The following is a 25,555-nucleotide window of genomic DNA, read 5'->3' on the forward strand; positions in this document are numbered from 1 at the left end:
TTGTATATTGAGTTACAAAATTTACTCTGATTAAAAAGCTTAGTTATAATTCAACCAACCCGCACTTGGCTAGCGTAGTTGACTATGGCCTGGTCACCCCTAACTTAGGGTAGGCTCCGAGGCCCTCACTGGGGACGTATAGTGAGCTGATAATGAAAAAAGCTTATGATAGTCTTGTCTTTAGCGTTCCGCTGTCGAACTGTTGTATTTAAAACCCTTCTAAGATTTTATCTACTTAATTAATTATAAAATCATTAAGAGATGTATTTGATACGAATGTGTTTGCGGATTTGGGTCTATTAACCTACATTAGTTCGCTTTCACTCAGGAATCGAACCATAGACCTACAATGCAAATGACTCGAGCCTACACTGGTCTCTATACATAATAAAATAGAAACATTTAGATTTATTTCCAAACCAGCTGTCACCCGCGACTCCGTCCGCGTGGATATATAAAAATCTTAATAAGTGTAGCCCGCCCGTCCATCCATCCACATCACACCACAAGGCATAATTTCGAAAAAATAATAATAAATAGTATCCTATGTCCGTCTCCTGGCTCTAAGTTACCTCCTCACCAATTTTCAGCCATATTGGTAGAGCCGTTCTTGAGTTATAAATAGTGTAACTAACATGACTTTCTTTTATATATATACGAGTATGTAGAAGATATGTAAGCCAGGGATTTCATTTATCGTTTTTTATTTTTTGTTTCTTCAGTAAAAACAATTCTATCAAATATTTATTGTTGATGTGTACCACAAAATTTAGTACCATTGTAAAATCCTTCTTACTGCTGTCCCTTAGCGAAGAGTATGAGAAATGCAAGAGGTATACTTAAGTGAAGATTAAAATATGTTAATTGCATTTAATCTGATTAGAGGCAAATCGAACTCGTTTATATAAATTGTACAAGACCTTGTTAAAAACGTGGAACGGATGTGAATTTAGCGAAGAGGGTAAATCTGGACAGGGGAACGTATTTGTTCTGTACTTACTCTTTCCTGCCCACTAAATGTTGGCAACGCATCTGTAACCTTCTAACTTTTTGCAGTAACTAATCGTTTGTCATTTTTTAGTTGGTTAAAACTATAAAAAAGTTCTTGTTTACAATTTTGAGCTTAATGGTACAAGTTTATGTTGAAAAATTTTGTACACAAGTGTACTGGCAGTCCTGGTATTCGGTGATCATTAAATGGTGTTAGTTTGGTTGAGTCTAGTCACGTCCTTGCATTGCAGGTGCTTTGAACTCCAACGAGTGCAGTGGATCATTGAAGAAGGGTCCGCTCGAAGCGCATAATTACTATCTAACTACCTATCTGCTTGTCATAGATTAACATATAGGCATTTGGAAAAGGTGGTTTTGAAGACTATTGTCGTCTCTTTCATTCTAATTGAAAAAACTGAGATACAAAATGTTTTTATACACGTATTTCCATAGTGTAAATGCTTAAATGATGATTACAATTATTGTATTTCACATCTTTCGGACTTCGTTTAAATACATTTATACTCTTTGATGCAATATTTTAATAAAGACGCTTACAAATTACATTTTAAAATTGTAATTCGAATCGTGATTTCGCATTTTAATTTAATAAATTCATCTCAATGATAGATTTCGACATTTACGTTCCGTTTAAAGACTTTGCTGGGAATTTAATAACGATTTAAAATTAATAAAAAGATAGTATTCAAGATTTCCCTCCCCCGCCATGTCAACTTCCCTTTTCCATCCTTTCTTTATTAAAAAAGGGTGGGATGGCGTAGAGTTAGAGCAAGAATTAGCCTCTGGTGCACACAATTATCAGACGAAACGCAGTATTACGTTTAGTTTGTGGTACTGTCCGATCCGGTAATAATAACGAAGTAACGGCCCGAGCCGAAGTTCCTGTGGGAGTCCTCGAGCTTAGTTACTCTTAAACGAGGTTTAGGCTAAGTGCCATCTGCGCTCGGCCACTTCAAGCCCGGTGAAGCTGTAAATGCCTCCTCAAGGCAACCAACAGCAGTTCAGTCACGAAAAAAAAACAAAAATAAATCGTGGTACTGTATCAAGCCGGCAGCTGCTAATGTTGTTGACCATAATAATGTCAGCAATATTAAAGCTAGATATCACAACAAAGTTACACAATAAAATTATTCAATGTTATTCACGATTTTTCATTTTATCTCATACTTGTAATTTGTTACGCGGTTAATGAAATGCTGTAATTTGTTCGGCATGCACCAACATTTGCTGCATTATGTTGGTCAACTAATGGACCTTGTACATGAGTTAGACATGCTTAAAAAGCATTAAACACAATAATTATTAATTAAAAAAAGCAATTCTAATAGACAGAACTTATAAATTATCGTTTTTTAAATTTCTTTGTTAATTTTAGTAGTAGAAGGTCTTGAAATTTTACATATACAGTTATTTTTTAATAATATAATGAGTTTTACGTCTTGGTAAAAACAATTAGACAACAATGCAATATTGCAATATTCGTTACATTCACCAGACTAAGAACATCGTTATGCAACATGTCTACCCACGATTCTCGACTCCTCATTACATTTAGACGGACTTACAAAGGAATCATGATAATTTTTAAAATGCCTATTATCAAATAATTTCAATCTGGTATTAATTGGCTACGTATAAAAATGCACAAGCTGTTTTTAAGTAAGATTTATATTTGTGTAAACTAGCTTGGTGTGTTGTGTATACATTGGTCGGTTTTCTACATCATTTTTTTAAATCATCTTTAAACTTAAATAAGAATTTATAGACTATATGTTGTGTAGTCTATCATCATCATCATCAGCCTATGCTAGTCCACTGCTGGACATAGGCCTCTCCCAGGGCATTCAGGTATTGGGCCGCGGACGAGAGCGAAAGCGTGCCCGGGGTCCCGTCCCGATGCGTTGGAGGAACAGAGAGGTTTAGTAGGTATGTCTCCACTATGGAGGAGAATCCCACATAACTACCGCGTCCACCCCGGGGCGCGGAGTATGCATAAAGCAATCCTCTCTGGAAAAAAGGGCATTCAGGTATTCGATAACTGAGTTGTATTCAAGTGATCATTTTCATATGCTTACGAACGGTATAGTCACGGTTCACTTTCTCAGAATTGCATTAATATTCACCTGATATCAATAGTATGACATGTAGAATATGAAATATATAGACGCAATATATTACATAATACTCAGTCATACAGAAATACTTGGTATACAAACAAATTGAATCAATAACAACTAACAGTAAAACACCTAACTCAGAATATTGGCCAAAAGATGGGCAACAAAAATCGAAAGTCTAAAACAGTATTTTTATAGTATAACACGATACAAACAAGCTTAAATCGCTAAAATAGCGAATGGGAATGTACAGAAATAGGGCATTTCCACTCTCTATAAAGGTCCCGTCCCCCGCGAGTTCAATCCCATTTCAAATCCCATGAAATAGGAATGATAAAAGGACTATAATTGGGCCTCTATTGGCATGCGCAGTCATCAGACGAAATGCGAAATTACATCCACTTCCCGCCTGTCTTCCGTGTGGTCGTGGTATTTCACTGGTTGAGCTGGTACATTCGTGCAAATATATTGTTATTGCAGGATCAAACTACATTAAATTAAGTTAAAAATTTGTATAATATTAGCATAAATTAAATAATTATTGATGTTTTAATAAATTCTTAGATTTTATTTTAAATTTCATCTCATTTACATTTTATCAAATTTATATCACTTTCTAAATGTAGACAAATAAAAATAAAATAATAATAATAACACGATTTTTATTTTAAAAATAAAAAAAACTGACTGACTTTACACTATCATTGAATATGAAAAACACCCCAAAAATGACATAATCAAAATTGATTCAACCACCATTTTGGCTCTACATGGTAGGTTCAGCCGTTTAGTTTCTACATTGTTGGTTCAGCCGTCTAGGTTCCACATGGTTGGTTCCAGTTTAGGTTGCAGATGGTCGCTATGGAGCTTATATACGTACATACATTAAAACAAATGCTCGCCAATAATTTTAACCCAAACACTGAGCGCATTCTCAACTTGGTATAAATTGTTATGAGCTATTTTTTTTTACGTTTTATAAGCTAGCGCTTCACCACGATCCCTGCTGGTGAAGTGGAGATTTGGTCGAAAGATGGTACGCGCTAGCTTAGTAAGTGCTTATTCACTCTACTACTACTCTACTCTATTTTGCAATGCTTAAAGTTGTAATCGGTCAAATTTAAAGTTCCTTACAGCTTTTATCAACTTAAAATATCTTTTTGTTAAAGTCATACTTAAAAATTCTATTGTATTGTATTTTTATCAGTAATTGTTATCTGTTACTTAACATTAACTTAAATTTTATTATCTGTTACGTATTTTTCGTTTTTGGATTCATGATTTAAAAATCAATAATGTATTTAATAATTGAAGAATCAATAAACAATATAAATGAACAAACCGAAACTTGAATCAGTAGTTTTAGATGACTCTTAAATATATTATTACTAAATATCTTACTAATATTATAAATGCGAATGTTTAAATGGATGGATGTTTGTAACTCCCAAACGGCTAAAGTTATCTCGATGTAATTATTTTTTTTTATTATGCGCGAACGGAGTCGCAGGGCCAGCTTGTACTTAATAACCACAGGAGTTAAGTTAAAACCGCGCACAAACTTACTTAACGACAATACTTTCATTGACCACTAAGTTACCAAGTTGGGAACAGAAAGCGCTACCTGTCCGCAGTCTCGCTATGTTTAGATAACCTGAAGCTCTACTAGCCTTTACTTATTAACTTACATTATATCAGTAAAATGTCTTATAAAACCATCCAAATATTTTTGTTTAAATTAAAATTGTCAGAGAATTTTTTTTAGCTAATATATTTTTTAGCGAGCTACCAATAAAAAATCTAGAGATCGTGTCATCTTCCCAACAGTGATATTATATAATTTTCAAATTGGTCCAGTAATTTCTGACTCTATTTAATGTAAACAAACAAACAATCAAATCTTTCGTCTTTAATAGTATAGATAATCTTTGAATTATTGCGATTCTTATTTGAATTTTCAACTTGATAACATTACTCTAACTCCGGCTACGAACTTTTATAACTCTCTTCTTAAGTTAGTGAATATACTTAACATGTCTATATCTTCAAATTAAAGTAAAAAGCTACATATTGCGTGTTCGATATGTATATGATTAAGAAGGAAACGAAATGAACATCGATCTGAATTTGAGTGGGATAAGGACAAAATGATGAAACAAGTATACGTTCTAATTATATGACGTAATCCATCTTATATTCCATACAGTCACGCTTCCCTATGCTCGGCCGAAGTGAACCGAATTACGAAATAACTGAGAACGAAAGTGAGAGGCCAGCGGAGTCCAGTGACGCCCAAACATCGGCGATTATAAACATGATCTATAGATCACCCGGTAGCACGCTCTTGTATATCTGCTAATGAACTATTCGAAGTTATGTTGAAAATAAGTTACAGGGTAATAAATAAAATAATCAAAACTAAATATAAATTAATTCATACATGGCAATTGAATGCGCACGAAAAGCATTCGAATAAATAAAGAATAATCCAAATATGTCATAACACAAAAAATATGCAGACGAATTGAGAATTTCTCTCTTTAAATCGACTATTTTTTAAACTAAGTATAATACATGTTAATGTTAAGTAATTTGAAAACATGCTTCCAGTTTGATGTTATAAAGCTAAGTTTCAATTTTGTGATTAGACTTGTTAAAACATCTGACATTTAAAGGGTACTAAGTTACAGGAGTCAACATCGAGTCTAACCGCAACTTAACTATGAACAAGGTAATGTTAAGTAATGTCACAGTGACCAAGTGAGTAAAGCATCTTCCGGATAGTACATAGGTTAGTATCATGTTACATACATTTTAAGCATATAACAATTATTGCGCGACTTCGTCCGTGCGGAATTTAAAATAATCCTAGTAAAAAAAAATTCAAATCGGTTTAGTTGTTTCCAAGCCTATTTAATGCAGAAATAAACAATCAAATCTTTTCTCTTTATAATATTAGTATTGATATTGTAAACATATATACCAACATAACAAACACTCACAAATCACTTTTAAAGACGCTCGCTAAGGAGTTTAAGTTCCAATGACTAAGGCTCACTTTAGTCTTGAATCTTAAAGAAGTTGATTTGACAAGACATATTTTCCCACACCATATTTTAAACTGCATACTTCACTTCGCTACTTTTATATCATTGCAGATTACAGGCCCATTCCAATCATAAGAATGTTCGATGTTTAAAGGACAGACTCACAAATTGAGATATAGTGACTCAGATAAAAGATATTTTTTCTACAAACCAGGAAATAATCTCTTGATTCGTCAAATAGATCCGGTGCAGATTATCACTAATATAACAACTTTCACTTTTAGTAACAGACCAACAGTAGAAGTTTATATTTAATAGTTATGTTAACCCTCTGTCTGCGAGCATCGAAACCAGTCACTAGGTTGCGTAAGTTGTAGTCGATTGGTGGTTTATTGGTACATTACTTTTGTCACTGTTTTCTTAAAAAGAAAGAAAGGGACATATGTGTAAATTCAAGGGCCACTTCAATCGAAAGTCATAGTGAAAAATATAATACTTACACAGCAATTTATATGTTATCTACACTATGTTCATGTATTTTTTTAAAATTTAGGCGCATTTTTTGGGTCGGAAAAACTAAAAAAAAACTGAAAGAAGATTTGGCACAAGATTGCGAATCCGTCCGCGCCAAAAAAAAAACATACATGTATACCAAATTTTATTGAGATCCGTTCAGCTATTCTGGAGATATCTACAAACAAACATCCATCCATCTAAACAGTCGCATTAATAATATTAGTAAGATATAAGGGATATAATAAATATATGATAAGTTAGAACTTTCAATGGTTTAGAAGTGTGCCAGTCTCTGACTGCAGTCGCGAGGCCGAGTCTGGTGAAAGGATGCGGCTCCTGATGTAATATCAACATTTGCAACACCCTGTTTAACTCACATCTTAAATATGATAACAGCCTGTATACACTTTGTTAACATACCAACTTATTTGCAAAACACGATTGTTGCAAATAAAATGTGTTTGTTTATAAATAGAGATGTCGCTTTTAATGTCAGTCCACTATACGTCCCCACTGAGGGGCTCGGAGGCTATCCTATGTTAGGGGTGACCAGTCGATAGTCAACCATGCTGGCCCAGTGCGGGTTGGTCTCTTATCAGATATGTTCAGGGTGCATCACGATGTTTTCGTTCGCCGTAAGAACGTTGGATAAATGTACATCAAAAAATACATTGGTACGTGGCGGTTTCGAACCTAGGACCTGCAGAAAGCAAGTCAAATGCTTAACCACTTAACCACCTCGATTTAAGGTGAGTATTTTTAAAATAATAATTTTGGAAATTTCAATCCTAATTAATTATTATTATATTATAACTAACATTAAGCTTGAAAGACTGACGAGACATTAGTCTCTACTTTTCCTAAGAGAATGAGTGGGATGACAATATGTTTTTATACAAGTATATTAATAGTGGAAACATTTAATTAGCATGATACGTGAAGTTCTTAAAACTATACATATTGAGCTGTCTGTGAATCGATCATGTTCCAATAGTAACACCTGGAAATGGAATCTTAAATTCTAAACATTGTAAAACATATCTTATAATCAAGACATAAGATTTTATATTGATTAGATTAATATCGATTTTATAATTGCCGTGTATTTGGCAATGTCCCGGACAGATGATAGCTGGAGTCCACTTCGTGCAAGAGACTTGCGTAATGAAAGGTGAGGAGTGTGCTCCGCGCGGATAAATTTAAGGCGAAGAACATCAATACAGAATTTTAAATATTACTATCTGTCGCCCGCGACTCCGTCCGCGCGGCATTAAAAATAGATGTTGGCCGATTCTTAGACTTACTCAATGTGCTCACAAAATTTCATGAGAATCGGTCAAGCCGTTTCGGAGGAGTATGGGAACGAAAATTGTGACACGAGAATTTTATATATAAGGTTATAAATATTTTACTTATTTTTAAAGTTCATTAATTTTATTCATATCATTGTCCCGTTTATTATTATACATGAAAACTTTTATCAGAAAATCTTGAATTGTACTTTAACATACTAATTACATTATTCAAATAATTAGACATTTAAGATAGAAATATTTTACAGAGTGTTGGTTGCGATGAATAAATGTGCAATAATTTTTATAAGCATAGTATTCAGTAGTTGAATTAAAAACGATTACAAGTTATAGGTTTTTTTTACAAAAACCCTCTCCCAATTTATAGTATCGGGATTGTTAGAGAGATAAAATAAAATTCACTTTTTTTCGAAAATAAATGTGTATTGTTGAATCTGAACAGAAAAAGACAACGTATAACATTTTTGACATATTTACAAAAGTATTACTTCTTTCTTTTCTGTGTGGCCTAACTGAAAAGCATTGAAACTCCTTGGACAGTATTTCAATTATTTTTAAACATACAACTTCGCCTTAACAATGTGACTGGCTGTTTATCCGACTATCTAACCGTTCCCTTTTCGCGCAACAAAACATTTATTACGATCAATTATAACATTACAACAGACAAGAACATGGTTTGCGATAATATGATGAAGATTGTCTAGTAAATTACCTATCCTTTCTATATTAAAGTTCACTAAGGGCCTGTTTTATAATGTTTCTCTAGTTTAACTGTTTATTTGAAGGTCGTAAAACGTCAACGACGACTTTATTTGACAAATTAATTTTATTTAGCTTATACAGGACTTTCTTGGACATTACAAAACGGGACCTAAAGATAATATATTCAACCTATCCAACGAAAAGAGTTATATCTCAACAGTTGTAAGGGATGTATAACTGTTTTCGTCGACATAGTCAAACTACTGAGAAGAAATAAACTTATAATTTAATCTATAATAAGAGTGTTTAGGTTTAATATTAAGGTTGTCCAGTGTTGAAATTTATACTTTTAGACATCTTTAGTTAGAATCCTTTGGCGTGAATGACGTGCTTTCTTTACAAAGTCCAGTGTCAGAATGAATAGTAAGGGAACACAAACGTCGACATTTTAGTAGGGCTAGTGTTACATCAATACACTGGCCCGTTTGGAGACTTTCTTCCTAGCAATATAAACATTTTTAGTTAATATCATTACCTAGTTCTAAGATTTCAAATTCACGTGAGAATAGAATCGTTCTAATTCTCAGCAATTAACATAATAAAAAATGTATAATTTTAAAATAAATGGATTGAAGAATTCTCATAGTAAATTGTTGGCTATCTTCGTTGTATTAAAACAAATGAGGTCGTATTAAATGTAATCGCATAGGAAATGCAAGAGAGTTTATTTTATTCGACGATCAAGGACTTAAGAAGATTATCCCTACTTTTTCGTGTTAGATATTCATTAAATTCTTTTAGTATAGAGTTTCTAGCTTAAAATATATAACATTTTATCAATTTGAGTCTGTACAATTCTAGTCATAGAACTTACGGGGTCAACCTGGATGGAAGATGCCCAACGCTTTTGGTCCTTCGTGGTCAATATAGCAAATCTATCTTTTCATACATTATTCTTTGGTGTACCTATATTGGATCACAGTATATCTTTTGTTACAAATCCTGTTACTGACCTCAATATCAAAAGTATGATCGTCAATGGTAGTCAAGAGTCGGCACTAAGGTTTATACAGTGTTTGTTTTTTTGAATTATAAGGTGGCAGACAAATAAGCGACCGTCTAAATTCAACGTCGAAATGGCGAAGCAACCTCCGCCAATAGACATCCGCATTTGCAGATGCGTTACCTTGTTTAATGTGTAATTAATTAAGACAAACATCGACACACGGACAGTAAGATGGCATTCCAAATGTGAAAAAAAATCAGATGTCACATTTCAATTGAAAATTATCCCGTCTATCAAATTCAAGGCATTATATTTATGTAGTTAACTTTTTATTTAATATTTATTTATTATTTTGCTTGCGAGTCGTTACGTCCGTGTGTCAGTGTTCGGACACAATACGAAGGGGCACGTGCTGAATAGAAAGGCGCGGTGAAAGTCTACGTCCTTGTAGTGACCCGGTCTTCCTCATTTTTAATACTATTTTAGTGTACGACCCAAATCAATATTTGATCCTGGACTATTTCTACTTATCCGTAGTATTTTCATTTAATTCCAGTACAAATTTAACCGATGTAAAAAAATCGCGCAAACGAAACATATGATCGTTGTTTTTAATGTAAAGTTTTTTTATTTAATATTGTAAATACGAATATTTGGATGGATGTATGAATGAATGTACGTTTGTTAGAAGATATCTCCAGTATGACTGCATAGATCTTGCTCAAATTTGGCACATATGTAGCACATAGCCTGGAAAAACACTTAGGTTACCAATTAAGCTTTTTTATTTCGTGCGGACACTCGTGGGCGGCAACTAGTATGAATATATTGTGGGAATTAAATGAATTGCGAGGGATATAGAGTCCATTCGACGAACTCAAAATGATTGCGACAGCGGCCTTCTCGCAAACATATAAACAGCGATAAAACCTTTAATATTTTTATATATCTCATTAAAATAAGGATCAAAGAATCTTAAATTACCACCATATAAATGTTGTTTTTGAATATAATTATTTAGACCAAAAACATCTAGATAAACGTAAAGGTTAATCTAGAATAGAGTCCGCGCAGGCGGAATTATTCCGTTTTTTTGCAGACCACACCAATAAAGTTTTTAAAGTCGCTATAAGATAATTTTTTTATGAAGATTATTTAAATTCTAATGTAATTGGTATAAATATTTTCACATTTCAGAATAAAGTTTGGAAAGATAAAAAAATATAATTAAAAAAAAACAAAACTATTAGCGCCAAAAGCTTTCATTGAATTTGAAAAAAATATTTTTCCTTTGCCTTTTTGTAGTAAAATTAAAAACAAAATAACCAATAATTTTACTATGAGTATAGTATACATTGCTTCTCTAGTAATTTAACTATTCTCACACGGCTAGTCGCTGAGACTTCAGTGAGCGGTAGAACTTCTATTTCTCTTTCGTAATTCACACTCAGTTGTTAAACGACAGTCATGTATCCATTGTAGACCACGACACGATATTACATCTATTACATTGAAACACTAAGTCAAACCGGTTGAAAGTTGATTATTAATTTTATTTAAAACAACAATAACATAACTCACGACGGAAATCCAGAGGGGTAGGAAGAGACCGCCATTTGCCCTGACATCTTGCTTCTTTTACATTCTTACATCTACTGCATACATACACGTAGATTTAGTGTGCTCTTAATATCTTTCTTGAGGTTTACCTTGTATTGTAATAGTCCGTCAGTGACGGCTCTATTCGACAATAATTTAATGTTGATTATTTTTTTAAGATTTTGATACAGTTTAACGAAGGAATTTAGCTTAATATTGCTTAGTCATCGTGTAATATTGTAGGCTGAAATATAACTAATTACATACGTTAATAGTTACCACGGCTTATACACTTTACCTACTACAACAACGCCAACATATCTACAATTTTGCTTCGCATGCTTTGCCCATTTATCGTGTACAATAAATATAGAAGTGCAATGGGAACGTGCCTCACTCCAACTGCATCTAACTTAGCGCAACCAGCTATTGTTGTCAGCTTGCAACAGCTCCCAGCGAACTGTCATTACTTTGTAAAACAATATAGCCAGCGCCTAAGGTAACTATTTAGCAATGGTCATATTGATTTTAATGCAGCTTTCGCCTTGAAGTATGAATAAGACGGAATATGTCACTTTGTGAATTTATTAATTTGCAATTTGCCGACTTTTTATAACTTGCCCAGGTAAATTATATACAGACAGTATTCGACATTTGTCAGTTACATCTATGGATAATGCAAGAAAAGTTTATGAGCTTTAAACAATTGAAATATAAAATAAAATGTATAAATATACCAAGTACTAGTAATTGCGTCCGCGAGGAATTAAAAAACTTAATTAGTAGCCAATGTGTTCTGCCAGATTATGTTCTACATCTATGCCAAATTTCAGCGAGATCCATGCAGCCAATCTGGTAATATCTTGTAACAAACATCCATCCATCCATCTAAATATTCGCATTTATTAGTAACAAGTAAGATTATTAAAAGTCTACGAGTTCCAGTTTGTTAAACTTATAAAATCAAAGTTGCATCACATTGTAAACTTTTCACCAATACATCCCACGCGATCTTTATCTGTAACAAACAATACAATTTCCTTGTGCAACCTATTGTAAACAAAATAAGTCAATTTTATATATTCCCAGATAACGTTGCATATTATACAGCCTATTGGCAATACATGTGAAATATATTTATGAAACTCATGCGCTTGCTGTTCACACCTATTCAATTGTTTAGTTATAAATTACATACAAACTAAAGCATATCCAAAACGAAAATAAAAGATCAGAGTAAACAAGAAGTAGAAGTCTTATTTTAGTTCCCTTTTTTAAGGAATGGATAGGAACTTGAAGTGGATTTGCCGGAGTTGAGGATGCATAGGAAGGATATCCCCTTTCTATGTCAATATATCAATTTCCTTCGTCTTGTTTTTATTACGGTTGTCTATGGATACAGGTCACTTCACTATTTCGAAGAATTTAAATGGCCACAAAAAAAGGATTTAAAATGAGTAAAATCTCCAGGGTAATGAAGCCTACCTTTTCATATAATCCTCTTTAAAAATACTAATGTTTTTTAATTCATTTTTTCGCCGAATAACATTTCCAATATGTCATACTTGTCGTCTTTAACAAATCTTCAATATAGAGAACTCTCTAAATGGAATACAATATATTAAAACTGTCTAATGAACTCTAAATATATAATCTATTGTAAAAGGTCTATAGAATTCGTCCGGAAGTGACGTAAACGACTCAATATAGTAAAGTAAAATTGTACCATTGTTTTGTCTCTTCCGGAATACGTAATCCGTTGCCAAATGATATTTTGCACAGATTTAATCATTCACATCTTTGGAACCGCTATATTATCTTACCATTGTAATATTAATTGGATTACCTAACAGTCGTAATTTAATGTCGATTATAATATCGCATAACGCCATCTATCGAAAATTTATCGAATTTACGAGACAAAAGCGAAGTGACTTTCTGACACCAAAATGTCAGGTTAAAACATATGTCAAAGATAATGACAGGGATGTTTTTCACGGAGATTTTACTCTCAGAAACCCATAGTTAGAAAGCTTTGAATTAAACACAAATAGGCAACAATCCGTCATGTTTTATACGTTTTCATAAAAGGCATCATTAGCGACATCCACGCTTAGTGTCAAGGGCTAGCAATGTTAAAAGATTTGTATTTTCTATACGCATAGCCTTGACCAGCATCCCACAACCATTTGTAAGTTGTGGTCAAACAGTTCTACCTTCGTTATCTGATTTACTACCAAAGAAGACCATTACAAAATCATCTTAAACCAAGTTAAGTATGTAATAGATAGTCAGTGGCTCAAGCTGAGCAGGTCCTAGGTTCGAATCTAGGTTGTGTATGGAATTTGACGTTCCTCTGTTACGGCTTTGGATCGAAATTTACATTAAAGGCCTTGTACGATTTGTTTTGCTATGCAACGTATAATACGTAAGTAAATAACCTCCCACTCAGTAAAGAAGGAATAAACATTACTTGCTAATATTAAAACGCAATATAGCACACTGTGAAATTCTTAGTGTGGGTGAATGGATATGTATTAGGCCTAGGTTAAACATAGATAAAACAAGTTTAACTTTAGGTTTTCACTGCAGAAACATTTAAAATAACACATCTGTCTACCATTGTATAATTTTTTTAATTCAGATGTTACGAAGTTTGAATTTATGAAAGCTTTCAACAGACAATAATCTACAGATTAAAACGATTCATAATTACGTTTTACTTAAAAACTATAAAGTTTTGAAACTAGTAAATACTCGTAGCTTTTGGATGTCGTTTTTCAACACTTAAATTTCTAAATATACGTAAAAACAATAGTATGATGAAAACATCAGTCCAATGAGTAATGAATCAGACCTTGTTACACATTACTTGAACCCTTCTTTGCCGTTCACTTAAATGTTTTACGTTCACAAATAGTTTAGTTAATGAATTTTATTTCAAAGCGGCATCGAAAAGAAATGAATGGAATGAGTTAGGTCTTTCGTACACAAGGCAACGTAATCGAAACCGGGTGATTTAAGTCGCTAAGCGACCAATGCAATGCCATAGAGGTTCGTAATTAGCGCGCGTCGCCAACATTTCTAACCGTTATCGCTAAAGACAGTAGCTTGAAACCTGTTTGGCAAGATCGTCGTTGCAATTTTTAAGACGCCGGTGCAAATCTATACAGTTGCCATGACGCTATGAAGCATAAGAGACGCAAGTCTCGCGACGCAACCATACGATATTTGTTTGACGATTTACGTTACCTTGTTACAAAGAGCCTTAAGTACAGTCAAGGACCTTCGCGGTGTTCCACTTACAAAAAAATATATTGATGTCACTAATATTATAAATGCGAACGTTTGGATGTTTGTTAAAAGGCATCTTCGGAACTGCTTCATTGGATCTCGCTTAAATCTGGCATAGGTTTAGAACATATTCTATAAGAAAATATAGGCTCACAGACAGAGTCTAGTTATAAAAATGTTTGAAGAATGCAAAATAAAGGTCAATTTTTCAATAAAAAAAAATAAAAATGCAAAATATATCACAATAAAAAAATTTATTTCTATATAACATAACATCAGACCATAACCGTAGAATGAAATGACTGTATATTACATATTATATGTATACAATATACATGGCGATGAGCGGATGGGTCTCTTAAAAAAATGATTAGAGTAAATAAAGACTATTTTAGGTATATATTTATCCATTTAAATAAGCAACAGCGGAGTTAAACAAAGATTTTTTATATAACACTATTAAATAACTGAAGATTATCCTAAATGTTTTGACTAAAATCCTGCAAATTTATTTGGAAACACAAAACACACAATAGATAAATGTCGCACATTTAGACAACGGATTTTTGATGACTAATTTGAAAATAACCAAACAGTGTTATTTAAAAAAATATATTGAGCACTTAATAGGTATAAGTAACATTCCCTTTTTATAGAAGGAAGTTCTATTGTTAATAACAGTACCCAAAATTGGACTTAAAATATTAGGAAGAGACGAAAATTAAGTTATTGGTTACACAAAGCATTATAATAAAATATTTTATTTCTTTGTAAAAACTAATACTATTTTTTATGTAAATTTTGCAATACGTTACGGTTGTGTTTGGATAAAAAATTTCAAACAAAATTGGACTTTATTTCAAATAAAATATGGGTATAAATTCAGAGACCAGGTTACGCCATATTTGTTGTGAGGTTACATGAAATCGTCGTAGTCATCATCGAAGTTGCCGTAAGCGTCGTATTGGTTAAGATGGGCCTGAAAAATAAATGTATAGAAATCTTACTAATATTATTCCATGCGGACGGAGTCGCAGGCGACAGCTAGTCTATATATATATATATATAAATGAAAGTCGTGTTAGTAACACTATTTGTAATTCAAGAATGGCTTTACCGATATGGTTGAAAATTGGTAAGGAGATAGCTTAGAGCCAGGAGACGGACATAGGATACTATTTATTCATTTTTTTCGAATTTATGCAGCTTTTTATTAAACTTACTAATATTAAAAATGCGAATGTTTCAATGGATGTGATGTGGATGGATGGATATAATTTTTTAATTATAATAATTTCCTTAATAAATCAAAATCACCAAATAAGTTTTTTAGTTAACTTTCTATGGCTTATAATTAAAATAAAATTGTACGACAATTTAAATTGAATTCTTAAGGAAAAGTTTAAAAAAATCTGACAAATTTATATTGAGTATGTCAGGTCATCAATCTGCCTTTATCCCTATTGAGGGTTGACACAGTATGTACTCCTCCATACATCTCCATCGGCCGTCATATCCAAATCTACTTCCTTCCTATGCATATCCTCTTTCACACAGTCATACCATTAGTCAGGTAAAACAGTAAATAATTTTAATGTTATATTTTACATTTTAATACTAATGTTTCACAACAGTGTAAACTAAAATTATACTTACATTGTCTCCTTCAACTTTTAATTTAGCTTTACCCTTGCCCTTGGCGGGTTTCTTTGCCTTGTCGCTCTTCTCAGCTTTCTGTTTCTCAATGTAAAGGTTATCCACTGTCATCTTTATCCTTTTTATATCCAATGATGACACTGCAAATAAAATTAAATAAAGATAAATAATATTTTATTTAGACCAATACCAAAAGTGGACCAGACTCCTTATGGATTCTCGTACACTTGAAAGTATACAATAGCAGCAAATAGGCAAGTTTTGACAATATTTTTGTCAAAATGTGACAACATGAGGTGATTGACACAAGTATGAGATCTAATTTGGACAATGGTAATCAAAAAATCTATGTATGTTTGACTGTAAACTAATGGATAAAGGTTTTAATAAAACTTTGGTAGGATGTTTGATGAGCACCAGGAGAGGAGTTACTCACATAAAAAATAACAGACAAATTGATAACCTCCATCTTTTTGAAATCAGCTAAAAAGAACAATACTATATATTTTAATATTGTATATACACATGGGAGTCAACCAACCCGCACTGGGTTAGCATAGTTGACTAAGACCTCGTCATCACTAACTTAGGGTAGGCTTCGAGCCCCTAACTGGGGACATACAGTGAGCTGATAATATATACTTACTTTGTACAATAATGTTTTTGACAAGATCATCAACAAATCCAGGGAACTCTTCCTTGGCTTTGTAGATATTGATCTTTTTGCAAAGTAATTCCCCAAACTCTGCAAACTCCTCCTTGTTTGTCGGATGGAAACTGTCCAGTTTACCTCCGCCACCTTCAGAAACGCCTGCAGACAATATACAAAACTTATAATTCACTCTCATCCAAATCAAAAAAAAAAAACTGTAAATCTCTCTTAAATAACTTTATATCACCTATGTGCATTATTGTAAGTTTGAAATGTAAATTTTGAACATAGAATTTTGGTTGTCTATCAAAATTTACAATTCCTCTTTCTAAAGTTACTTAATTTAAAAAAAATAATCCAAAGGTGTGAATTGCAAAATTGTGAATGTAGGAGCAATCAATTGACAAGTAGCCTACATGTTCTTCTAGTTGTCATATAGCTATGCCAAATTTCATCAAGATCCACTGAGCCATTCTGGAGATACCTTTAAACAAACAGCAATCCTTCTATCTAAACATTTGCACTTATGAGTAACCCTTGTTCCAAGTGTAAACCAGAGTTTTGTAAACAAAAGGTACTAACATTTTACATTATAACACATTTAGTTCTAATTAATAAAGATTTTCTTATCAAGTGTCTTTGCCGATAATCCCAACTGTTATTAAGTGGGAATGTGTTCAACATAAGTTATGCACTAGCTTAGTACATCTTACTAACATTAGTATGATGCAAATGTTTGGATGGATGGATCCAGGATGTTTGTTACAAGATATCTCATGAACAGCGGCACAGATATTGCTGAAATTTGGCATAGATGTAGACCATAGTCTGGAAGAACACATTAGCTACTAATTTTTTTTAATTCCGCATTGATGGAGTCTCAACCTACAGTTATAATATATAAGTTACCAAATGTTTCCATGGCGAGTCGCAGGTCCGATTCTTCTTGCAACTTCTGTTGCCGGAGTTTCTCGGCTAGCCTTTCTTCAGGTGTGAGCTCTTCCAGTGCCTTTTCTGCTGCCATACGTTCAGCTTTCTCTTTTTCTAAGCGCTGAAATTATCATATTACACAATTAAATTTGATTTACTATAAAGAACATAGCTGTTTGATTACAAATGTTCATTATCACGTGTCAATACTTTACATCAAAGACTTCGATTACTGGAAATTGTTAAGCAAACTTTCTAATAATCAGAATAGTGTGCATTGATTTTTTTAAAATACAAAAAGCTATATAACTATAACATAAACCTTTTTAAGTTATTAAAAATCATGATCTTTTAACTAAATTAAAATTTACTAATGGCTCAAAATAAACGATTGTATGATCAACGACAATTTTTTCTAAAAAAAAAAAGTTACAATATGTTGATTGTCTTGGAATTATAATCAATAGAATTACTCCATATGTTTAGTGAGAAAATGGAATTTATTGCCACACTTCAATTTAATATATATCACTACTGCTTTTGATCTGACCTTGTCATAATCTAAGTATGTGTAATACATACAAAATTAGAGAATGTTACAGACTCACCTCTTTTTCTGCTATTTTGTCTTGTATTTTCTTTTTAGGCTTTGGTTGAGGTGGAGCAAGATCCTTTTTCTCTTCATCTTTTTTTTCTTCCTCCTCATCCTCCCAACTTTCCTGCAAAATAAAGTTGACGTCAACACGTAGGCAAGGTTGAGGTTATAACAGCTAATCAAAGTTAAATCCAAAGAACCTTTTACACATGCCAAATGACAAACTAAATAAACACTTGGCAGCTGTTTCACTTACCTTTACGACCTCTTCCTCATCTTCGCCTTCCCATTTATTCGAAGACGTCAACGTGGTCGGCAATTTAGGCTCAAAGTTATCTGCGTCTAGAAAAAAAATTCCCGTTGTTATCGTATTTATAATTGTACCAAAAATATCTACAAAAATTTACACGTACCCCAAGACATATCGGGATCCATGGTTGTCGATTTTTTGTTAGCACCAATCCGATTTTGTTGCCTTTTCACGTGAAGACAAAATCAGACAGAGGCAACTTGCGGGTTTTTTATCACAAGATGTCTCCAGGGTCGACTGAATTACAAACAATACACTCAAGCGGATTTTGTCAAACGAATGTGATATTTCTGCAATATCCGCGACCGAATTGAAAAACAACGCACAAATGACATAATTTGGGTGAATATACGACAGAATTACAATCAGAACTTGTTGCGTAAAAATAAGACTCCATGGCAGACGATAATTCTCGAATCACTAAAATTTCAATATGGCGGAATTTAATTCAGTGTTGCCGTTGCCACATTGCCATAACGAAAAATACTTGAAGCTCCAGATTATTTTTGTTCATAAGGAATTATATAAATAAAAAGAAAAAAAAACGTGGCAATATTTGTTTTTTTTTCTTGTTATATTATTTTGAAAGTTACGCGGATAAATTAATAGATGAGCCGTTGCTCAACGGTTTAATTTTAGGTTAGTTGAACTTTTGAACCGGTTCACAGCGGATTTTCACCCGTTTCTCAATCATTATAGTTATCTTTTTTTGCTGATTTTACAAAATTATAACATGAAGATGTAATTTACGTAATAAGAGCAAAATTTTTTAAATTTTCTTTAACATTCAAATTGAAAAATTAAAGCCAACTAAATAAAATCATAGCTTCCTAGATTTTAAATGAAACCTTAGATAAGATACAATATAAGCCGATACATACATAAAGAGGGTCTCAAATCAATTCTTTTAAATAAATCTATTTTATAATGGCTAAAAGAAAAATAGAAATATACATAGATGTCTATACCGAAAAAGACTTTGATTACCTACTCAATAATTATAAGGAAAATATTATTTGTAAGTTATATTTAAAAAAAATTGTATAAGGACTACTAATAATAATAATAATAAAGCCTTTATTGCTGAAGATAATTAGTTAGACAAATTTTCAAACATTTTTTTTTTTTAGTTACATTAACAGTAAGTAATATATATCAAAAAAGGACTACTACTACTACACTAAACGAAGCTTGTGATATCAACTAAGAAGGAACAATCAACTTCACGAATCGAACAATGTTTAGACTTGAGTTGGCACGTCCGGGCATTAGGAAACTCACATTTCCGGCGTGCCAAATTAAATATAAGAACTGTAGGATCTTTATTTGCTCTCAGGTGCACAAATATACTGCAGTTATTTCGGTTATTGCACAGCACTCGATCATCTTTTCTTGAAAATAAAATTGGATTGGAGTGACGGACAAGCTGTTCTTTTAAGAGTACGTAGAAGTTTTTTTTAATAATTAATTCTAATATTAATAATGGGACTTCGGATATGATATTTAGACGTAACTTTTAATTGAAGCTTAGTTTGAATTATGTACATACAGGTATAAATTATTTTTTACAATAACTACGCAAAGAGTATATGCAATAGAACAAAGGGTTATTTAGTCTATATCAGCTTGCCACAGATTACAAACAATTATATTCTAAGAAATGATAACAGGAGCGGCCACCCTGCTCTTGTTACCATTTTGCAAGTCATCATTTGATATCGAATGCTCATAATATATAACATTGTTATGCTTTATTTCACTATTTGTAACTTGATTGTTTATAACCTACAATTAATAGGTGAATAGTATAGCAATTTTTTTAAGAGACGACACCATCGACTTCTATATTTCACTAGAGAGGTTATAAGGCGTGGTGTGGTATTTTGTGTCTATTTGATTTTCGCGATTTTGACAATGTTGCCATCATCGTCTTATTTCCTGTATAGAGATCATTGCATGATAGGCACAATTTGAACATCAGTTTATTTATTGATACAATTGATACAAATTAATGTTCCGGTAGGTTTTGCACTACCGGGCTAGAATTTGAATATTACTCGATAAAACTTTTTATTACAGGTTGCGGCCGATGAAATCGATTCTCTAGAAAGATTTAGGGGTCACAGTGAACCTGTGTTTTTATTCATTCTGGTATGTTATAGTTTTAGCTTTTAAATAACCTAACGTAATATAAAAATACAACACTTAGATAAATCTTTCAGAATAGAAGAGTCTTAAATGTATTTCGCGGCGTTGATTATGTTACATTTGGAGAAGTCGCGAAAAAAGAGATCGAATATTTTAAGCAAATGAAAGAAGGTTGCCATATAGAAAGACCAACGTTTGCCATAGACGAAGCAACACCTAATGAAATTGTAGGTACTTATTTCAAATTAGTAAAATGGTAGTAATTACATGATTACTTTTATGACAACAAACTTATGATAAGTCTAAAACTATTATATTTAGGAATGGCTGAACGCCCGTAAAACGGAAAGAGAGGAAGTAATAGCGACAACGTTAGCTCTAAAGGTCTCGCGTCAAGAAGCCCGTAAAAAACACCGCGCTGAGCTAATGGTACCTCACTTACGGCACCTCAACTTCGTGCTGTACTGGCCACACACAACACACGCCCATCCTGAACTCTACGAGCGATGGGGTCCACACAGTTGAGTAAAACTTAAGTTAATAATATGCTTGGTCTCTTTTCTAATCAATCTGCTTGTGTTGCCTTGTTGACGTTACATCAACTTCGTTCTAGACTAGTTATGGGCACCTCAAGCTTAAAGACGATGGGTCCTAAGGTGTCTTATACAATCCACATTTCTGTACTGTTAACTAAAATAGTTTTTCATCGGTTCATATTAACGAATTATTTTATTTGCAACTTGGCAGATATAATAATGGTGGGTAGAGAGGAGATACAGCTGACAAAGGAGATGGCCGAAGACGTGTTGTACGCAGGCGACGCACCCGTCAACGAAGCCTCCATGTACGAATTGCTGTCAGCACCGGCACTGGCTATTTGTTTTAGAATATTGGATACTGAAAGGAATTTCGTTGGTAATTAATATTAATAAATTAAATAATAGTATCAATAGGTGGTGGCTTTAACTCCAAGAATGATACAAGGTGGTGCGAGGCCTAGGAAGTTTCTCTTCGGAAGTTATTGACGGAACCCAAAACTCTGGTTACTGCCGCTCTCAGAGTTTCATAACCCTAACTCGACGACTCTTAGTGCGGCATAGACTCGTAGTTAGATTTCATAATAAAATGAAATGATACATGTAAAAATTCTTCTTAAGCTATACTTATCTTTTATTAAAGAACTGGTAAGGAAGATTCTCTACGAAGAAATACCTCCCATAGATGAATCTAAACCAATATCTGATCAACCACCGCAGAAAACGGCTTTCGATTTGTATAAATCTTACAGTCTGACCAAGGAAGAGATATTAGAGACACGTCGAGAAGAAAGAGATAGGAGAAAGGTAACAAATATGTTAATGTAGGATTTACTGTCTTTGAAAAAACTTAAGTAACTGACTAAGGATGCAGGTTGATGTTACACGAGCGATGCGTCGTCAGTTTTCGGACAGTATGCAAATGCAACAGAACCACGTGCGATTTGTGTAAAGAGCTAAATTGTTTCTATATTGATATTATATTTAAAATTGAAATTCAACTTTACTGTTCCTGTTTTAAGGCACAGGCTAGGGAAAGTCGTGCGCGACGTTTATCTGAAATGCAGCGAATGGCGCGCCAAGCCATGGAAGATACTATTGAGGCTAGGCGTATAGAAAGAGAGGCAAAGAAGATTGAAATATTAAAAGCTGGCGTATGTATATTGTTAGTGGTGGGTTAGTAGTTAAAAGGGCTTGTAGGATACGCTAGGAGTGCTTCGGACACTAGCATGGGTAAAGAACACTACAGACGACCGCCAACGATGGTGTCTCGGGTTATACTGACTATGACTATTAATCAAATCGTACTACATAACATTTAAAGAGACTTCATAAACATTATTTTTATACCTTTGTTTTAATTTGAAAACTAGTAACTTCATATGGAATCTACTACAATTTTTTAAAAGCTAATTAATTTGCAGAATTTAAAAGCACTTGAAGAATTTGAACGGAGTTCATTGGATATAGAAGTGGATATTGTCATACCAGAGGTATTTTTGGATTATTTTCACCATAAGTAGCGTAGCATAGGTTTCTATTACCTATCCAGTTTTTACAATACCTATTACAAATATTTTCTAAAAACGTACAATATTATGCGTGCTTTCAATATGTCAAATATATGGCCAAACTCGAACTAAGTCATATTTACTTATCCTAGCAGTTAGCAGTAGCAGCTTTTAATTTACTTTTAAAATTCGAAGGTACAACTGCTATTAAGTAGGATTTCTATTAATCTAATTAATCAAATCGTCTAAGTACAATTTAAGGCATTATCCGATGAAGAATTAGAAGCAAGCAGCGAGGAAGATGACGAAGATGAATATTTTCCACCGGCCGGTCTTCTAATACCGGGTTTCTACGCTCCACCCAATGAGATTGCTAAAGTTAATGGATTAGCAGTACTATTTCCTAAAGTAAGGAAGTTGTATGCACCAAAATTATTTTTATGTATAGTGTCAAGCTTTATTGCTCCTTACCAATTCACACGAGACGCTACGCTGGATAAAGAGCCGATTTTAGAAACATATTTTGAAAGTTTTTCTTGGACACCTTTATGATATATGTCTTATAGGTATGCTTTTAATGTCATGTCAACACCAGTAAAATCATTCAAAAATTACTACAATTTTATCTTTTATAAAGCGTATGAATAGTAAACCAATCAAGGCAACAAATAATACTTTATTTGTCGTAGATTGTTCTGGAAAGTGTTACCCCCCAACCAGAGTTTCTTCCACCGCATGTGTTAGTGTTGCTTGACATGACGAAGAGGTACAATGCTGTGGAGATATTGTCAAAGCACACGTCTGCTGTAATACATGTAAATGACGTTTCTTTAGTAATAGTACTGATCTACATAAATGGATAGGCGATTGTTGGTAATGACAGCTTTGTTGCGTTCCGAGTTATATGCGTTTGGCTAAAGTCAAATAGGCACAAAATACAACGTCTTATAGCCAGTCCATTTATAGAGGTCAGTGATAGTAGCAGACTTTGTTTGAATTGTAGTTTTTCATAAGCTTATAGATACAATAGTCAGGGGACTAGACTAGGGCCGCGGACGAGAGCGAAAGCGTGCCCGTGGTCCCGTCCCGATGCGTTGGAGGAACAGAGGGGTTTAGTGGGTATGCCTCCGCTATGGAGGAGAATCCCACATAACTACCGCGTCCCCCCCGGGGCGCGGAGTATGCATAAAGCATTCCCCTCTGAAAAAAAAAAAAAGGGGACTAGACTAAGAAGGGCAGCTGCCCTCACCCTTTCATGTGGCATACTAGCTGGGGGAGGGGTAAGGCGGGGTGGTAACATTCTTCTACCGTTTGTTTACGGTATTATTTGGTTTTCAGATTGGGATATTTCAGTTGACTGATCCTCCGTTTTCTAATAGCTTACACGTTGCGTATAGTGTAAAGCAGTTTGAGAGTCTTCAATTAACCCCTAATCTGTAAGTATTTGCGTCAGTACTAAACTAAAACTTATCACACTTTGGTTATGAATCAGTTAAATTAATCAGTAGGATAAGCTTAGTTAAGCCCTGATGATGATGATAATACATAGAACGTGATACGTTACATATTGATTTTCACATGTACATTTAGCCGACGTTCTTACGGTGAAGGAAAACATCAACAAGGAAATTGAAATATTTGTGTGAAGTCAACCAATCCGCATTGGATCAGCGTGGTTGACTATGGCCTAGTCACCCCTAACATAGAGTAGGCTTAGTCCCCTTCAGTGGGGACGTATAGTAAGCTGATGATGTTGGTTACTTGAATAATTAATAATAATAAATCTTTTATTCAGACACATGGTCCATACAAAACAAAAAACACAAATTCAAATTCTAGCACAAAAATAAAACATAAAATTCTTCAAAGCACATGTAGACGTGTCCACATGGCCAGCACTGGAGAGCCCAATCCCACTGTATCCACAATGAGTTGCAAGTAGCTGTTGGTGCTGTCCCGCACCTGCCTCATCAGGCATGCTGCTCTCTTCCTAATCAATGTGCGAAGCCGACAACACCAGCATCAGCAAACATCCCCGACGCGTTGCAGAAGCGCGGCAGCCCTTACAGCGCCCAACATTAATATGCACTGTATGATTTGCAGAGACAACTTAAAACTAGCAGTGATGTTGTCGGTACAAATCGACTTGCCTCTCTTAGGCCTTATGGATCTTAGTCCTTGTCATGTAAGCCGCGATGCGGCCGCGGGAGAGGCGGAGTGCGCAGCCATCTTTCCTGTAGACTACGGCGATGATTACCCAGAATTTGAAGACTTCGATTTGCCTTGAAGTATTTGTAGACTAGCCAATAAATTTTGTTCTTAGTTACTTAGCCCGGGTCATAGACTAGTAGCTAAGTGGAAATAGGCTAACTTTTTAATCTTAGTAAATTTAAATACTTCTTCACATCATGTAAATTGTTTTTTAGTTCATTAAAAATGGAATAATAATTGCTCAAAGAGAGTCTCTCCAAGTCCTGCATAAAATTTTATATTATATTAGGTCGTAAGATTGGAAATAAAAGACATTTTATTGTTATATTTTATTACACAATATTGAAAACAGAGTTGAAATGACAAATAGTCTTAAACAAACAAGAGTTATAAATGTT

At 33.7% G+C, this 25,555-nt stretch overlaps 2 protein-coding genes across 4 annotated transcripts; one reads left to right on the forward strand and one right to left on the reverse strand.

Moving 5' to 3' along the window:
• Window positions 1-15,157: 15,157 nt before the first annotated feature.
• eIF3j (eukaryotic translation initiation factor 3 subunit j) lies at window positions 15,158-19,183 on the reverse strand. The gene is made up of 7 exons (XM_013307749.1): window positions 18,855-19,183; window positions 18,698-18,783; window positions 18,455-18,565; window positions 17,826-17,967; window positions 16,911-17,075; window positions 16,265-16,404; window positions 15,158-15,587 (listed from the first exon to the last, which is right to left on the reverse strand). Exons 1-7 carry the CDS (start codon window positions 18,874-18,876, stop codon window positions 15,525-15,527), a joined length of 729 nt encoding a protein of 242 aa, XP_013163203.1. The 5' UTR covers window positions 18,877-19,183; the 3' UTR covers window positions 15,158-15,524.
• A 444-nt stretch (window positions 19,184-19,627) lies between these two features.
• Window positions 19,628-25,248, forward strand: LOC106114527 (thioredoxin domain-containing protein 3 homolog). 3 transcript variants are annotated; one of them, XM_013307772.1, is made up of 13 exons: window positions 19,628-19,769; window positions 20,088-20,191; window positions 20,831-20,902; window positions 20,974-21,126; window positions 21,221-21,419; window positions 21,647-21,814; window positions 22,079-22,242; window positions 22,458-22,589; window positions 22,860-22,928; window positions 23,208-23,354; window positions 23,636-23,761; window positions 24,285-24,382; window positions 25,050-25,248. In XM_013307772.1, the coding sequence occupies exons 1-13, from the start codon at window positions 19,679-19,681 to the stop codon at window positions 25,231-25,233; spliced, it is 1,707 nt and encodes a 568-aa protein (XP_013163226.1). In that variant the 5' UTR covers window positions 19,628-19,678; the 3' UTR covers window positions 25,234-25,248. The 3 variants fall into 3 exon arrangements, with proteins under 3 accessions (XP_013163226.1, XP_013163227.1, XP_013163229.1); XM_013307773.1 differs by lacking the exon at window positions 23,636-23,761; XM_013307775.1 differs by lacking the exon at window positions 22,458-22,589.
• The last annotated feature ends 307 nt before the right edge of the window (window positions 25,249-25,555 follow it).

The sequence above is a fragment of the Papilio xuthus genome, unplaced genomic scaffold (genome assembly GCF_000836235.2).
Source record: "Papilio xuthus unplaced genomic scaffold, Pxut_1.1 DF828142.1, whole genome shotgun sequence".
Taxonomy (NCBI): Eukaryota; Metazoa; Arthropoda; class Insecta; order Lepidoptera; family Papilionidae; genus Papilio; species Papilio xuthus.

Bases quoted from the DNA above. Each gene is read 5' to 3' on its own strand.
- LOC106114527 (XM_013307772.1), top strand. From the start codon at position 19,679: ATGGCTAAAAGAAAAATAGAAATATACATAGATGTCTATACCGAAAAA. The intron at 22,590-22,859 runs GTATGTATATTG...ATTAATTTGCAG, and splicing joins TTGAAATATTAAAAGCTGGC to AATTTAAAAGCACTTGAAGA. The intron at 22,929-23,207 runs GTATTTTTGGAT...GTACAATTTAAG, and splicing joins TGGATATTGTCATACCAGAG to GCATTATCCGATGAAGAATT.
- eIF3j (XM_013307749.1), bottom strand. From the start codon at position 18,876: ATGGATCCCGATATGTCTTGGG. The intron at 17,968-18,454 runs GTGAGTCTGTAA...TGATAATTTCAG, and splicing joins ACAAAATAGCAGAAAAAGAG to CGCTTAGAAAAAGAGAAAGC. The intron at 16,405-16,910 runs GTAAGTATATAT...TTTTATTTGCAG, and splicing joins CAAAAACATTATTGTACAAA to TGTCATCATTGGATATAAAA.